Here is a 15,721-nt window from a genome sequence, read left to right on the forward strand (position 1 = left end):
GCTCTTTAGCCCTGAAAAAAGACTGAGAGGGGATTTTCTAAATGCATCTAAAGGATGGAGATTGTGAGGATTGGGTTGGCTCTTCCCAGTGGTGGCTCATGATAGGACAAGGGGCAATGGGTATCAACTGCAATACAGGAGGTTTCATTTGAACTTAAGGAGAAACTTCTTTACTTTGAGTGTGACAGAGCACTGGAACAGGCTTCCCAGAGAGGTTGTGGAATCTTCTTCTCTGGAGACTTTCAGAATTTGTGTGGACATGTTCCTGTGCAACCTGATCTAAGCATACCTGTATTAGCAGAGGGATTAGACTACATTATCTCCAGAGATCCCTTCCAACCCCTACCATTCTGTGGTTAACAAACAGTATACGCATTCTGCTGCTCATGACTTTTTTGGACTGCCAGCTCTGACACTATGCTGCAGATGTGTAGCTTTTGCTTCTTTTACACCAGAAAAATATAATATTTGAAAGTGTGTAGATTAAAATGCAGATCACTTAAGCAGTATTTCTGATACAACAATATATTTCCCCCCCAATGTGCTGTTTAAGGCCTGGTTCAGCAAATGTAATTTCAGCAAGATTATGATTTCAGAAATCATTAAATAATTGTTTCAATCATTGAAATAAAATCAAAAGGCATCAAGTTCAACATTCAGATGCTGAGCTATGACAAAATACCTCAAACAGCCTCGGTTGCACCACCTAGTTTGACTGTTTCTGTTGTACTCCAGTCCCGTAGTATGCTGAGTAATATTTAAGTAGGGAAGACTGGCTAACGCATCTTTATCAGAGCTTACCCTTAAATGTGATTCAGTGTAGCTCGAATGCTGCGCAGACCTTTAGGTTGTCAGAAGAGGCAGGTACCTCGTAACAGGTTTCGGGAATAGCCTCACGGTGGCACTGTTTCTTCTTAGCAGAAGTTGCGTTTTCTCTCAAGAGCTAAGTCTAATGCGGCAGGAGACGCTTTCTGGTTTTCACAACGTGTGGTTTGAGTTCGGTGAAATAAATCATTTTCAGGAGGGTGTAGTTCCAACGACAAATAGTTACAGTGACATGCTGACGATCTGTAATGGCAGTATACCTACAATTTGTTGTAGACCAGAGTTGGGCTTAAAGTCAGGTTTGTTGTGAGGCAGTAGGGTGCAATTACAAAACAAAACAACCACCATCCCCAAAGTAACCAGCCAAACAAAAAAGGCCAAACAGACAAAAAAACCAAGTACTGTATGTCATCACCTGCTAATGACCACAACATTTTCTCAGTAATCTGTAACAAAAAACACATAGAAGACCAGGCTGCACTTAAGTAAATCACTAAAGAAAAAACTTGATGGCCTGAAATTATTCCAGCTGATTGAATAGAAATGGCAGAGAATAATATGAAGTTATCTTTGGCAGGGAGATGTGTGTTTGGAATGTCAGTAATGGACAGTGCATTGGGAATGCAAAGCTTCCTTACCGGCATACAGCAATCTGTGTAAGTATCACAACTTTTCATGGAATATCTCTGTTCATTACAAGAGAAGTTTTGCTGTATTAACATGTCATTTTTCAGAAACATACAGTTTGAAATTTAACTCGTAGCATACTTACAAGGAGAAAGTAACCTGTTGCAATATAAGTAGTTTTATGTGCTATTTTTGGTTGTTTTTTTTTACTTCCTCCTAAGAAAATAACTGAGTCTTTGATGTTCCTTTGGACACTTTAATCAAATGAAACTGATTCTTTTTAGCCTACATATGTCTGAAATGCAGTCTTGATTAATATATTGTAATGTTTGAGCATCAAGTAGAAGAATGAAATTGTCTTTATCTTTACTCTCCTGCGTTCAAATTGCTTGGAACGTTCAAGCTTAATGTTGGCTTTTGATGACATGAAAGAAATGCAAGCAATCTAGCCGGACATTAAGACAGCCTGATGGAGATCTTACTTTTAAACATTTGAAAGATTTTGACGTTGAACTCCTGACCTCCAAGAGACTGCTCTGCCCCATTTCTAAAAATACACTTTCATTCATTGCATAACTTGGTATAGATCATTTATTTTGGGAAACCAAATCACTTTATTGCTTCAGTTAATTTGAAGTGTCTGCTTTGTACCGTATCCAGTAGACTTAAGTATCTAATGTTAGATTGTGAGGATGTGTTTGAAATACCTGTGTGTATATAATTGAGGAGCCCCCCCATGTATGGATTCTATTCAGAGAGATGGCTTATTTCTTGGTATATTAGAAGAGCTTGGGGCTCCTAGGCTAATTAACAGCTGTGTTTCTTCAAGGAAATTCTAGGGTTGAACAAAGCCTCTCAGAATCTGAGACCTTTTGTGACTCAAACTATGGCCAAATTCAGAGTGCAAATATTGTAGAACTCACAGAAGAAACAAATTTTCATGATGCAATTCCAGTCGATATGATGAATCCGCACAAAATTCTTAATGACAAAGGGAAAAGAAAAAACATAAACCTTGGGTATATTATCAAATAAAAATTATAGAAGAATAACTTCTTTAAAATGTTTTTACATATTTATGTATGTGCATATATATATACAGTGCTCATTCAGAAGTTGTTCTGTATTTTTTTATTTGGGTATATATTTAAAGCATATATTCTTTTTACATAGGTATGTCTGCACACACAAAACAGTATTATGATTATAATGTAACAGAGGTGTGGTGTGATATACTTTGTGATATTGCACAATTGGATTTTAATAAAGTTCTGGAAGAATCCTACAGTGAAGTGGGAGATCTGGCCGAGCTGATTATCTGTACTGTTTCTTTTTAACAGGAGAAAGAACAGGTGTTGCTAGGAGGAAAAACTGTTCTTAAAATGCAACCTTCAGATATTTATAAGAAGTTTTTTTGGTTTTGGGTGAAGATTTGTTGTGGGTTGTTCTGGTGTTGTGGTGGTGGATTTTTTTCAGTTGTTCTTGCACGATAAATAATTACTTGTGACATAAAATTTATTTCCAGTTGTAGTAGGCTTTAATTAAACTACTAGCTTATTTGGTCTAGTAGGTTTCTTTTGTTCAACTTAGATGATTCAGGTATAAATGGCAGATGTCAAATAGTGCAAACTGAATATTTGCTATTTGAAATTAAATTGAACATCAGGGTCAACTCTTAACCATTCATGGATCTTGACCAGGATAGGATTTTCTCAGAGGACTTACTATACAAATCTTCCAGTTCAAGCTTAATTTAAATGTAACAATAATTACAAAAGGTTCCTACTGCTAAGCATTTCTGCCTCTGGTTGTTCATAATATCTGTGGTAATAATTACCCTATGCCCAGTTCTTTACACTTCTTTTGTTTCCAGATTTCATTTAGTTAACCAATAGACCAAGAATTATTATCTAAGCAAAACCAAATGTACAGAGAACTTGCAAAAAATGAGTTGCAACTTTGTGCATCTGTCTGATGTTTTCCTGACTACACGGTTGTTCCCCTTAAGGATAGTATTTACTTGTAAATTCCATTTTAATTGGCTCACTATGTACCTGTAGCAGTTAGAGGTACAATTACAGGTAGACATTACACAAAGTGTAAATGTTCTTGCACATATGAAACACCCAGCCAAATAGAAGCCTTCAGAGTTGCTCTGCACTGTCATCTCTGTTCCATAGGACTTTGTTGTGTCAGTTTTTTCTTTATTTCACATGACTGAGAAAGGGTGAATATTCTGGGCCCTATGGCATTTAACACCAAAGTCAAGACTATCTCACAAAGAAAGAATTAATAGTAAATATTCTGCATTTTCACATGTTTTGGGTTTTTTTATGTTTATGTACTACTTCATAATTGGAGCTTTATCAGATGTTTGGAGAGAGATGAAGCTTCTCAGAGAAATATGTTCCAAAATGGTTGGCAATTTATAATAAAAATTAATGCCTTGATCATTTCCAAAAATCCCAATAGCTAGGCAGGACAGATCCCTTTTCCAGTACAAAGCACTTCTTGCTGAGATCTGTGCCTACATTAAATTGTTGCAAATGTAAACAGAATACTTGTGTCACTTGTGAAATTGTGTACGGTCTCACGTATGCAGTAGGTGTTGATTATAATCAAAGTATGACATGCATAATGTGAAAAATAGATGTACACAATTGTGTAGCTCTGTATGCTGACTCTCTTCTTTCCAATTCTACAGTATTACCATTGTTCATTCCGAATGACAGGTGAAGGCTGGCTTCTTTGTTGTGGAGAATACCAAGATGTTCTTATTATTGATGCTAAGACTTTGGATGTTATTCACACTTTATCATCATCTCAGTCTCCTGATTGGATAAATTGTATGTGTATTGTACACTCTGCAAGAATTCAAGGTATACATTACAGACTTATTTATGTAGGCCACTTAAATTGTAAGAAAATATTTCTGTATAGGTAGTGTATTCTTACTAGATTTAGTATCTAATTATGTCTTACAGCGTTTTTATGTACAAGATAGTAACATTTTCTTGACAACACTTAAGGAGGTGTTGTGTTTAGTATGTTTCTTAAAGAGAAAACAGCAGCCTCTACAGTGCTCTAACATCTAATTTCTTGTCTGTAAGTACAAATTAATTCTGTAAACTGTGGGCACAAAACCACCATTCTGTGATTTCTCAGTGGACAAAATAATTACTCACTATTTGCTTGTGCTGCTTCTGTCTCTGTATACCAATTAACTATTTCTGTGTAAAATTAATACTTCATCTTAAGTGTCCTTCAGAACCCATGTTTTAGTGCTGTGTAGAGCACCAGTGTCTGTGCCAAGGTTCTCTTTTGGTGTTAGGCACTGCTTGTACTTGGTTTCAAATTAACTATCTTACTATTAACTTTTCACAGAAGACTCATTGGTTGCAGTGTCTGTAGCTGGAGTTCTTCAAGTGTGGGACCTGTCTTCGTCTTTGAATAGCATACAGGTCAGTTTGTATGAGTTGTGAAATGTCACACCCAGTGACAGCAATGTAGTAATCTCAGGTAAAAGATACAGTGAAGCAGAATCCAGAATATTTAACTTGTATGTATTAAGCAAAATGATCAGTTTTGTCATTAAGTTCTGAGAACACAGCCTCATATCACTATTAAAGGCAGGAGTATCCAAGGGTCCAATTAACTTTAAACTGTAATATGTTTCACTCAGTGCTTCTAGCCTTTTCATATTCCATGATGTTGAAGCTGTAATGCTTTCCTGTTGTCCTGAAAATAGCACTCTATTCTTTGAACTCCTTCACTCTATCCTTAAAGCTCTTTCAGGTCACCCTTTGTATACTCTTCAGCCTGTTACTTTCTTCGAAATGGTATGTTAGACCATTTTCATCTGGCTGCCTTCCACAATGCTGTCTTCACTGGGAAAAGACTTTTGTTGAATGCCCTGTTTCTCCATCTTCAAACTCACTTTGTGCAACATTTCTGTGTTTAGTACTCTTAGCAGCTGTCACTTGATATGCACAAGTGTTAGAACTGGAACACAATGTTTCATTTGAATTAAACTCTGAGAGCTTCAGTGTTGCATCAAGTACTATGAATCATCAGCATAAGTAGCCAAATGTCAACTGTCTTCTCTGATTATCTGCAGTACATCACTGCTTTGCTTGACAAACTGCAAAGCTTGCAGCAGCACTCCTTATTAATGAGTTGAATCAGGCTCTTCAGGAGAATCTGTCAAGTTTGATACCCTGCTGGTGGGTTTTGGATAGTTTTCTTTATCTGCAGTGTTTTAGGGAGGTCTTTTCAACATTGCTGCAGCAAAAAATACTGTCACTGTAGAAATCGTGTAACAACTTTTTACAGACATCAAAAGAAGCACGTATGGTGCCATTCTTTTACAATTTGGGGCTTCTCTTTGGTGAAGGAGTGCAGCATGAGTAATGATTCAGTTACTGTGCATTTTAAAGAGCAGTATGTTAATAAATATGGTTGTATTTAATTGGGACTAACTGGAGCTTCAAGGTGTAGTGGGAGAATGGCTTACTGGTTGAAGGGGTTTTTATTTGATTCTGTGACCAGCATAGCCCTTCTTTTGCTTCTAACCCTGATGGCCTTGATCTGATATTTACATAGGGTGAAAAAACATTTTTTTAACCATTGACACATTCAGTAATATGAAACTATGAAAATTAATTACTTTCCCATGACTTTTTAGAGGTGTTAAGATCAAACAGACATGACAGCCGTATATGTCCCAGACTGTCCTGGTTGCAACAAGGATGAGTGGGAAAGTAGAATATTCATCATCCATTCTGATACTGTCAATTTTATAGGTTGTTGTAGCTATTTTTGACTGAGGAATACTTAGCATCTGCTGTAACGAATATCTGTTATCTATGACATGCCTTTAGTCCTTTTCCATATTCATTATCACTTCAAGAGATCTAGGTCTGAGCCATACTGAATGTCTTCTGTTCACATAGTACTGCTCAACTCTAATCACTTTTGAGGATTACATGTTGCTTTGCATTCTAAAAGTGCATGCTAACAAAGTTATTTGCAGAGGTTTGTATCCTGAAAGTAAAACCCCAGATTATCTAGAATAAATCTTAACTGCTTTTCCCCTCTGCTGCAAAGGAGAGACAAAGTGTGTGCGAGAAGGAATCAAAGTCTCTGGACTTCATAAATTGTCAAGCAGTACGATTCTGTACTTACACAGAAAGGCTCCTTCTAGTTGTGTCTTCCACATGCTGGCAGGTAGGTTACTGAGCATTTTACTTAAGAACTCTACTAATCATTTTGAAAAGCTAATGTGAATTTTACATATAGATACTTGTCTTTCTCCTCCACTACTTTTTTTAAGACAAAATGCTCACTAATTGTCAGGTACAGTAGCATGCTGTATCCCTTCTTTGATTATATTGACTGCCTGACTGAAATGAAGTCTTCTAATGAATGTATTTCTGCTTTAAAAGTTTAACCTTGAAAAAAGTTTGGCTGAGAAGAACAGAGATTAAGTATAGCCAGTTTTAGAGCATTGAGTGTGTTGTAGTTCCCTCCATAGCACATTTCAAAAGGAGACAAAGATGCACAAAAACTGCTTAAGTATGACAGAAGTAATCACATTTGGCAAGTCTTTGCTATCCAGGGGCCTTTGTTCCGTCAGGACCAATAGCCTGGGTTCCACTAACAGAAGCCAGCAAAACTGAAGACTGCACAATATGTTGCTACTTTTGTTTTGCTAGCTACAAGAAAAGAAATGCTTCCTGAAACTATTGAAACCTATTTCAAATTTTAGTTAAACTGATTTCTTTTTCCCAGTGTTATGACATTTCTCTTAAAATCATCCTGAGCTGTTAGTGCAACATATTTACCTGATCCAAGCACTGCTGCTTGGGGCCGAAGGGGAATTTCACATACATGGAGTCGACTTTGAATACTACAACTGCAGGGTATACTTTATCTCTTGGGCTATTTAAAATTCTGCACAAAAACATCTCTAAAGAAATTCCACATACAGAACAGATTTTTATGGAAAATCTTTGTAATCAAATTTAAAATAAAAGATGATGGTTTTAGCCCTTAATGGGAATGGTATGTGGTATGTAAACCAAGAAAGATTCTCAGGCCTATTTAAAGTGGCTCTCTAACTCACTTCTATAGCAATGAAAATACAGAGCAAATTAGCTAGAAATCAGCTAATGAATAGAAATTAGCTTCAGATAATTTAAGAAAATTGTCATTCTGAAATCTGTTTCCTCATACTGCTGCAATAAACTATAAAAATGTGTGGTGCTCTCCGTGACGAATGTGAATGAGCAAACAATATCCTAGGTTACTGTACCTGTATCTTGTTTCAGCTTAAAATGGAAAATTCATAGGAAGCAAACAAGCCATAATTTTTTGTCAGATGAAGAAATGTAAGAGAGAAAAATTCTTAGAAGCAAAGGGGATTGTACATTGAGTTTCTTTTTTCTTTTCATTGCAATTAAAGGCTTTTCTTTTTCATAATTTATAGCTTCCTAATTAAGGAAAAATCAGTTTTGTTAATGTGTGCTGTGATTATGCCAGCAGATAAGTTCTTGAATATAGAGATGAGCTTTTAAAGAATAGAGACAAAAGCATTTATAGCATCTATCTGTTGTCTGTGTCATATTTACGTGCTAAAATAATTACCTACCTCTTTAAAAAAAGAGTAGTCCAGTAAATGTTAGTTGTAAATGCAAGGCAAACCAAAGTAAATCTCATCCAAAATCACTTAATCTAATGGAAGAATCTAATGTTGTGGGTTTTTTTAATTGTCAGTGTCTTTGTCTTTGAAATACAAGATTCTGATTCTGGCATTACAGTAGTTTAGTACGAAAACAGCTTAAAGGAGATAGTCAAACTGCAGGGTCAAGTTCGTTCAATTTATTTATCAATTTCTCCGAAATGGCTTGAATTAAAATGAGTGTACCAATTACTTTGTGTGTTGTGCTTGGTTTGGTGTCCTGTTTTCATGTTTTGTTTTGTTTTACCCTGAGCTTAGGTCTATGATTATTGTGATTTCTCATTGCTTTGTACTGAGTTCTGCAAAAGTGGTCAGTGCTTTGCTGGTGGTGAAGTACTAGCAGCTTACAGACTTATCATCTGGACAGAAGATGGCCACAGTTACATCTACCAGCTGCTAAACAGGTGGGCTCAGATGGGAAATTCACACAAAAAGTTCAGGTACAAGATGAACTTGGGAAGGTTTATTATGGAAAATCTCTGCATGTTGCAAATGATCAAAAACCAGAACAAAACCACTTTGGCACTCAAAGATTTACCCAGAGTTTGACAGCCCTAAGTCATTGTTTGGCACAGCAGGGGACACAGGAATAAGATTAGTCATGTAGAACTTGGGCAGCTGGTGCTATGATTTCAAAAAGTCGCTTGTAATTACTTATTCAGTAACTTTTAATTGAACTTGTGAATCTTGGATACTACTGTTCTGCTTTCTAAAAATATGACTTTCTGAAGCTTTTAATTCTCTCTTCATTTCCAAATGATACAGTGGACTTTCTAAAAGCATGTATCCTGCTGATGGGAAGGTGCTGAGGGAAACTGTTTATCCTCATTTACTCTGCTTTACTACTGTGAAAGAAAATAAGGTAAATGGATGAATGTTTGCCATGAGTTTCAAAGTTAATTCATAATTTGATTACAATTACCTGAATGATTACTAAAATGTTGAATCAACAAATTTAATTGTTCTGTGAAAACAATAAGACTTATTCCTTAATTTTTTTTCCACTTACAAACTTAGAGATGCTCATAGCCTATTTTTATTGGTGTTTCAATAAATATTTACTTTTTCATACAGGAAAAAGCTTCCTTTTTTCCCCCAGCTCTAGATTGGCTAATTGAAGGGGCATGGTTTGTTTTTCCTGAATTTTGGCAAAAAAAGAGAGGGTGCTTTTTTGAAGTTAAAGTGAGTCTTTACAAGCTCTTTCTTTAAATATAAAAAAGAAACAAAACCCACAACTTCCCTTTCCCCCCCAAACAATTAAAAACAGCAACACACAGGCAAAACATAAGTGACTTAGTTCTTGTTTTATTTTTTTGAAAGTACATTTCAGTGTAACTACATAAATGTGTTGTTTGCCATCTGTATCCATCCTAAATTGAAGGAGGTTGGACCTGTGATGTTTTATCCAGAACACTGTTATCTTCAGCCTGCAGAGACACAATCATCTGCCTCACTTTTGTACACTGTGAGGAGGCTGACATTACTCACAATGCATAAAAACAGACATGTGTGACTTTCTTCAGAACCATAGCCTCTGCGTGAAGAAGTGTTTAAGGGTAAGGACTAACTAATCTAAAAAAGAAATAGGTGAACTGCTATAGTTGTAATTGAGAAGTCAGGTTTAACAGAGCATATCACACCAATTGCAAATTCAAAAGTTGCTACTTGGACAAAGTAGCTCAAGTGGACCCAGTTGTGTTGGAAAATTTGCATCTTGGCTCGCTTCTTGTGTAGTGCTTTGTGACCACAAAGAAGTAGGTATGGAAAACCAGCTAATTCTAATATTTTATTTTACTTTTTAAAATCAGGAATTATTGGGGGGGTGGGGGAGAATGTGTGGCAAGGGTGCTTCCTTTGGCAAAAAAATGAACTAAAATCTAACATTTTTTTCCCCATGTAGCTTTAGTTCTGCTTTTGTTGCTAAATCTTATTGCTAATGCTGTTTATGAAATGAAAATGTGGGTTTCATTCCTGCCTGCAGTTGTGTTAGTTTGTGTGTTTATGTAAGAGCTCAAGCAGATCTTTAAGCAATTTCTGAAAATATGCAAGGGAAACATATTTGTACCTGACTAGCAACACTGTCAAATATATACCGATGTGAGACTCTTTATGTTCTTTTTTCTTTCTGTTGACAACTAAAGGCTCTTAGAAAGCATTTTTGTTCCATACTCTTGGCAATCCTGACAGATTTATTTTTCAGTTGAAGGGCAATAGCATAAGCCATTCAGCTTCTCTCTCAAAAGCTGTGATCTAAAATCAGATAGGATAACTGCTGAAGGATGCTAAAAGGTCAGCTATAGTGAGGGAAAAGAAATAGCCAAAAGACATGCCTTAGCAAATAATAGGGTTACAGTGATGGTAGGAGGCTCATCTTTCCTACCCCCAAAACACAGGCAATTTCTTAATGATGTCATCTGCCCTTCTCTAATCTTCCAATTTTCATATTTACGTGACTAGCTGAAAACAAAATACGGTGGATTTGTAAGATGACAGGACTGCCCGTTGATCACTTTTGGTCTCTGTTCTTCAATTATAAGCAACTATATTGTGATGTAGTTTGGTTTCATCTAGAATTTACCGCCACACTTCAATGTTAGAGATAAAACACATCCAGCATATGAGGCTGTTATTAAAATGTCTTGAAGGAACACAGATGTAACTTGACTGTTTATTATGTAAGTAAAGGTGATGTGTGGCTTGAAACAACTTGTGCTCAAGACCTTTCTATGCACACTATCTACAGTATTGAGTGCACTTTCAGGACTTTCTGGTATGGAGTTTTTTGCATGCTCCTCCACACATCTCACAGTTTATTTTCATGCAAAAAAAGCCTGATTTGGTGCCTCAAGACAGGTCCACAAAAACCCACAAAGTGTTCACTTCTATGTGGTCTTGTAAACTCAAACATATTAATATAGACGTATGTGGAGATTCTTAATTTTGTGGACTTTTGCAAATGTTTTGAACATCTCACCCAATTTTGATAGTTTGATACTTGAGAATGAAGCTTATGTAAGAGCTAAAGATGCTGGTTTTGGCAAATCACCAGTAGATATCACATAATTTGACTGTTAGTGATGTGGTGATATAGAATTGTCCATAGTGCTACACCAAGAGGCGTAGAAAACCTACAGATCTCTAGTCCTCATGGAAGAATAGAAACATGGTGTTGGTGTGAGATAATATACTGCAGTAAGTTTTAGTGTTGACTAAATGGAACTAGGAAAATGTCAATAATTCTGTTTATACCTTTGTAGTATCAAACTTTTTCTAGCTGACAGAATGGTGGTCTTACATACTGTGACTTATCTACATAAAAGCTCTCTTTTCATTACTTGTAGTAATTTATGCTATCATGATTGAAGATTTACTGAATTTATTTTGATGTGAAGATTATCCATGTTTCACAGCATTTTTTCTGCCTGGTCTTGATGCTTATGCTGCCTTTTTTAATATGCTGATGATAGTGTTGATAGGTTCTCCATTTAGAAAGACTAAACCTTAGTGGCCTCCTATTCTGCTTTTCCATGTGGGATGTGGGCTTAGTCAAGGGTACTAGCAAAGCAGAGATGATCTTAGAGAGGCTTGCACCAGGCTCAGTAGACCTGGTGTGAGCAGAACTTACTGACAGATAATAATTGACACTGAGCTAGGAGCAGATGTCGATCTGTTGGAGGGTAGGAGAGCCCTGCAGAGAGACGTTGGCAAGTTGGATGGGTGGGTCAAGTGCAGGGTTTGATGCTTTGGCTACAACAACCCCAAGCAGCGCTACAGGCTGGGGTCAGAGTGGCTGGAGAGCAGCCAGGCAGAAAGGGACCTGGGGTGGTACTGGTAAATAGTAGCTGAACATGATCTAGCAGTGTGCCCAGGAGAGCCATTGGCATCCTGACCTCCATCAGGAACAGTGTGACCAGTAGGACAAGGGAGGTTATTCTTCCCCTGTACTCAGCACTGTTCAGGCCACACCTTGAGTCCTGTGTCCAGTTCTGGGCTCCTTAATTCAAGAGGCATGTTGAGAAACTGGAATGTGTCCAGAGAAGAGTAGTGAAGCTGGTGAGAGGCTTGGAATACAGCCCTATGAGGAGAGGCTGAGGGATTCTTTAGCCTGGAGAAGAGGAGGCTCAGGGGTGATCTCACTGCTATTTACAACTACCTGAAGGGAGGCTGTAGCCAGGTAGGGGATCAGTCTATTCTCCCAGGCACCCAACAACAGAGCAAGGAGATGCAATCTCAAGTTGTGCTGGGGGAGGTATAGGCTGGATGTTAGGAGGAAGTTTTTCACAGAATGATTTGCCATTGGAATGGGCTGCCCAGGGAGGTGGTCGAGTCTCTGTCCCTGGAGGTGTTGAAGCAAAGCCTGGATGAGGCCATGGTCTAGTTGATTGGACAGGGCTGGGTGCTAGTTTGGACTGGATGATCTTGGAGGTCTCTTCAAACCCGGTTGATTCTGTGATTCAGTCATTATTTGTTTTAGATTCTTACAGCTTTTGGCATAAAAAACCCACAAAAAAACCCAAAAAACAAAAAAAAACCCAACACCACAACTTTTCATTTGCAATTAATTATTATATACTGGCTTATAAATATCAGAATATTGATTAAGTGTTATTTTTGGCAGAGTTTACCTTTTGTTATGGGCTTCATGAATGAAAGAAAGGAGCCTTTCTATAAGGTTCTTTATTCTGGTGAAGCTTCAGGAAGGATCACTTTGTGGCATGTTCCTGATGTCCCTGTGTCAACATGTGATGGTTCACCAAAAGGTTTGACAATTCTGTGTCCTTCGATACTGTCTTAAATTTTGTCTAAAAGTCAATTTGCATGAAAATATTTTCACATCAGAAAGTGAATCTCATTCATTCACTGTGTGGTGCTTGTCTGTGATTGAAAGGAACAATACACAAAGATGTGTGGCTAGAAATTCTTCCTAGAGCTAAACATGAATGTTCCTATGTCTTTACCATCTGCCCTTAAATGCTTCTCTGCCAAATGTCATGATAATTTAGTTAATCCTACTTATGTTTGTTCACAGGGAGGTATAAAAGGACAATGTTCAAACCTAATGTCAGAGTAGCAACTGTTGGATTTTCATCCCTAAGCTACAGAATAGATAAGCTAGGAAATGTGTCAGGGGGATAAAAACATGTATTTAGTTTTCTTTGGATTTTTATTGTTTTGAATTTAAAAGGAAAGAATTAAAATTCCTCACTCTTTCTCCCCATCCTCTAGAGATCCCAATTACATCAACACAGACTCTTCAGGATAATTTTGATAAACATCCCTCAATGTCTGAGGACATTTTTGATCATCTTTGTGCACCTGAAGATAGAGGCGCAGTTGTCAGTTCCTCTGTATACATACCCAGTCTCAATAAACTTGTATGTGGATATGAAAATGGGAAAATTGTAGTAACAGTAGGTTTAAAAGCTGCAAGAGCAAGACTTTTAGAAAACATACCTTTGCTGAAAGGTAAGTTTTAACAAATTGGTTCAAATTCATCTCAATCAAGCACGAAATACTACATACTTCTGTCATCCCCTCCAGTGATCCCTGTAAAAGTTGTCTGAAAAATACGAGTGATGGCCAGGCATTGAGTGAGGAAAATTGAAGATGATGATGTTTTCTCTCCCTTTGGGGCTGATCTACCTGATCACAGCTCAGTATTAACAAGGTGCTTTGCACGTTTAGGAGTCCTGGAATGGTTGTGATAGAGTCACCTGGAAGTGACATATGTGGGATGACACAGGATATGGGCAGGCAGTAGTATTCTTCCTTTAAAAGATCATTCCACTGAAGGATACATCTCAGCAGATGAAACTGAGTGCAGATCTTTGTCTTTCCTCTAGGAAATATGTCCAAAATTGTTTGAATACAGTTAAAGAATTGTATTTGGCCTTCTGAATCTCTGTGCTTTTAACAAATATGCTGTTAAGTATGGAAGACCTATTCTTAAACAGAATCATTTATATACTGTCTTGTTTCAGACAATCTGCCCTACAAGGTTCTGAATGGTCATAGTAGCAGAGTCACTTATTTACTTTACCCACATGATAAATCAGTAAGATTTGATCCAAGCTGGCTGTTATCAGGTGGCCAGGATTCTGTTGTGATCTGCTGGGATGTATTTACTGGAGACATCTTACACCAATTCAGTCTGCAGTCTGGTCCAGTGACAGAGCTCTTAAGATTTCCAGAAAACTACAGAGTAAGTAAAAGCATAATAAATGATGTCTCAAAAACCACATCTCTACATTTATGTGTGTTTGTGCCTGTATGTGAGAGAGAACAAAACTGCGTGGCAATACATTTATCCTGTGGTGTTTTTACCCTTAATTTACATTCACTTAATTATCTTGTTTGATGTTTGCTACTAATTAGAGTGGATTGATTTCTTTTGATTTGTAGCTTCAATAATTCAGAAGAATTATCCTCAACCAGTGATGTGTTAAACCAAAACTCAAGATTTTTTATTTGCCATTCTTAGTATTATGGTTGTCAATCTATTTGTTAATGTCATGCTCTCCTAACTTCTGAATCTGCAAAGTGCAATCAGTAAGTAGGACTTGAACATAATTGTGCTTAGATTTGGGCCACTCACTACAAGAAGGACATTGAGGTGCTAGAGCATGTCCAGAGACAAGCACTGGGGCTGTTGAAAGGTCTAGAATAGAGACCTTATGAGGAGTGACTGAGGGAACTGGGATTATTTAGCCTGCAGAAATGGAGGCTTAGGGGAGATTTTATAGATCTCTCCAACTACTTGAGAGAAGATTGTAGTGAGGTGGCAGTCTTTTCTCTGAAGTTACAAGCCGCAGCACAAAAAGAAAGGATCTTCAGTTATTCCAACGTAGGTTTGAGTTGGATATTGGGAATTATTTTATCACAGAAAGGGCTGCTCAGGAAAGTGTTTGAGTTGCTATTCCAGGATGTATTTAAAGGACATAGTTATGGTACATGCAAATATGGTTTAATGGTGATTGGACAGTGTTGGGTTAATTGTTGAACTTGATGATCTTAAAGGTGTCTTCCAACCAAAACTACTTTATAGTATTGTAAGATAAGGGCCCAAATCGTTTTAATTTAAATGTTCACACTTAATTTTGGTTCCTGACATAGCCTTGTGGTCCTTTGCATATATGCTTTTGTGCTCTATAAGATTTAGAATGATTTTGCATGTTTTTCATTAAATGAATGTTGAAGTAAAAATCGAGAGGATTTACTGAACACTTCACGAAATTTTGTTGAATAAACTCCATCCCCATCATATTCTTTGGTTCCTCTTAGCCTGTGAAAACATATTTAATACTTAAGGTTGTCTTAGAGTTCACTTGCATGCAGGGTGAGTTCTTAATGCTTATAAGCCTCCTTCTGGCCCTTTTTTGCAAATTGGGTAGGATTTAATGCCTGAGTGGTTGGTTGTTTGGGGTGTTTTGGTTTTGTATTTTGTTGTTTTGCTTTTAATGGGGCTGAATTTTTCCTTAGGGTGAGTTCCTTCATGTATCACCCAAAATTGCTTACAGGAAGGGAAGACTT

At 37.2% G+C, this 15,721-nt stretch overlaps 1 protein-coding gene across 9 annotated transcripts in view; it reads left to right on the forward strand.

Annotated features, from left to right (window-relative positions):
* The window catches only part of WDR72 (WD repeat domain 72), a 117,423-nt gene that overhangs the window by 13,029 nt on the left and 88,673 nt on the right, over positions 1-15,721 (forward strand). For all 9 annotated transcript variants that reach the window (XM_064157591.1, XM_064157588.1, XM_064157589.1 and 6 more), the window contains 9 exons: positions 1,403-1,481; positions 4,157-4,331; positions 4,837-4,913; positions 6,559-6,678; positions 8,450-8,595; positions 8,957-9,053; positions 12,810-12,951; positions 13,418-13,657; positions 14,173-14,393. In XM_064157591.1, the coding sequence (XP_064013661.1) occupies positions 1,403-1,481; positions 4,157-4,331; positions 4,837-4,913; positions 6,559-6,678; positions 8,450-8,595; positions 8,957-9,053; positions 12,810-12,951; positions 13,418-13,657; positions 14,173-14,393 (1,297 nt within the window). The remainder of the gene's footprint in view (positions 1-1,402; positions 1,482-4,156; positions 4,332-4,836; positions 4,914-6,558; positions 6,679-8,449; positions 8,596-8,956; positions 9,054-12,809; positions 12,952-13,417; positions 13,658-14,172; positions 14,394-15,721) is intronic.

The sequence above is a fragment of the Pogoniulus pusillus genome, chromosome 17, assembly GCF_015220805.1.
Source record: "Pogoniulus pusillus isolate bPogPus1 chromosome 17, bPogPus1.pri, whole genome shotgun sequence".
Classification (NCBI taxonomy): Eukaryota; Metazoa; Chordata; class Aves; order Piciformes; family Lybiidae; genus Pogoniulus; species Pogoniulus pusillus.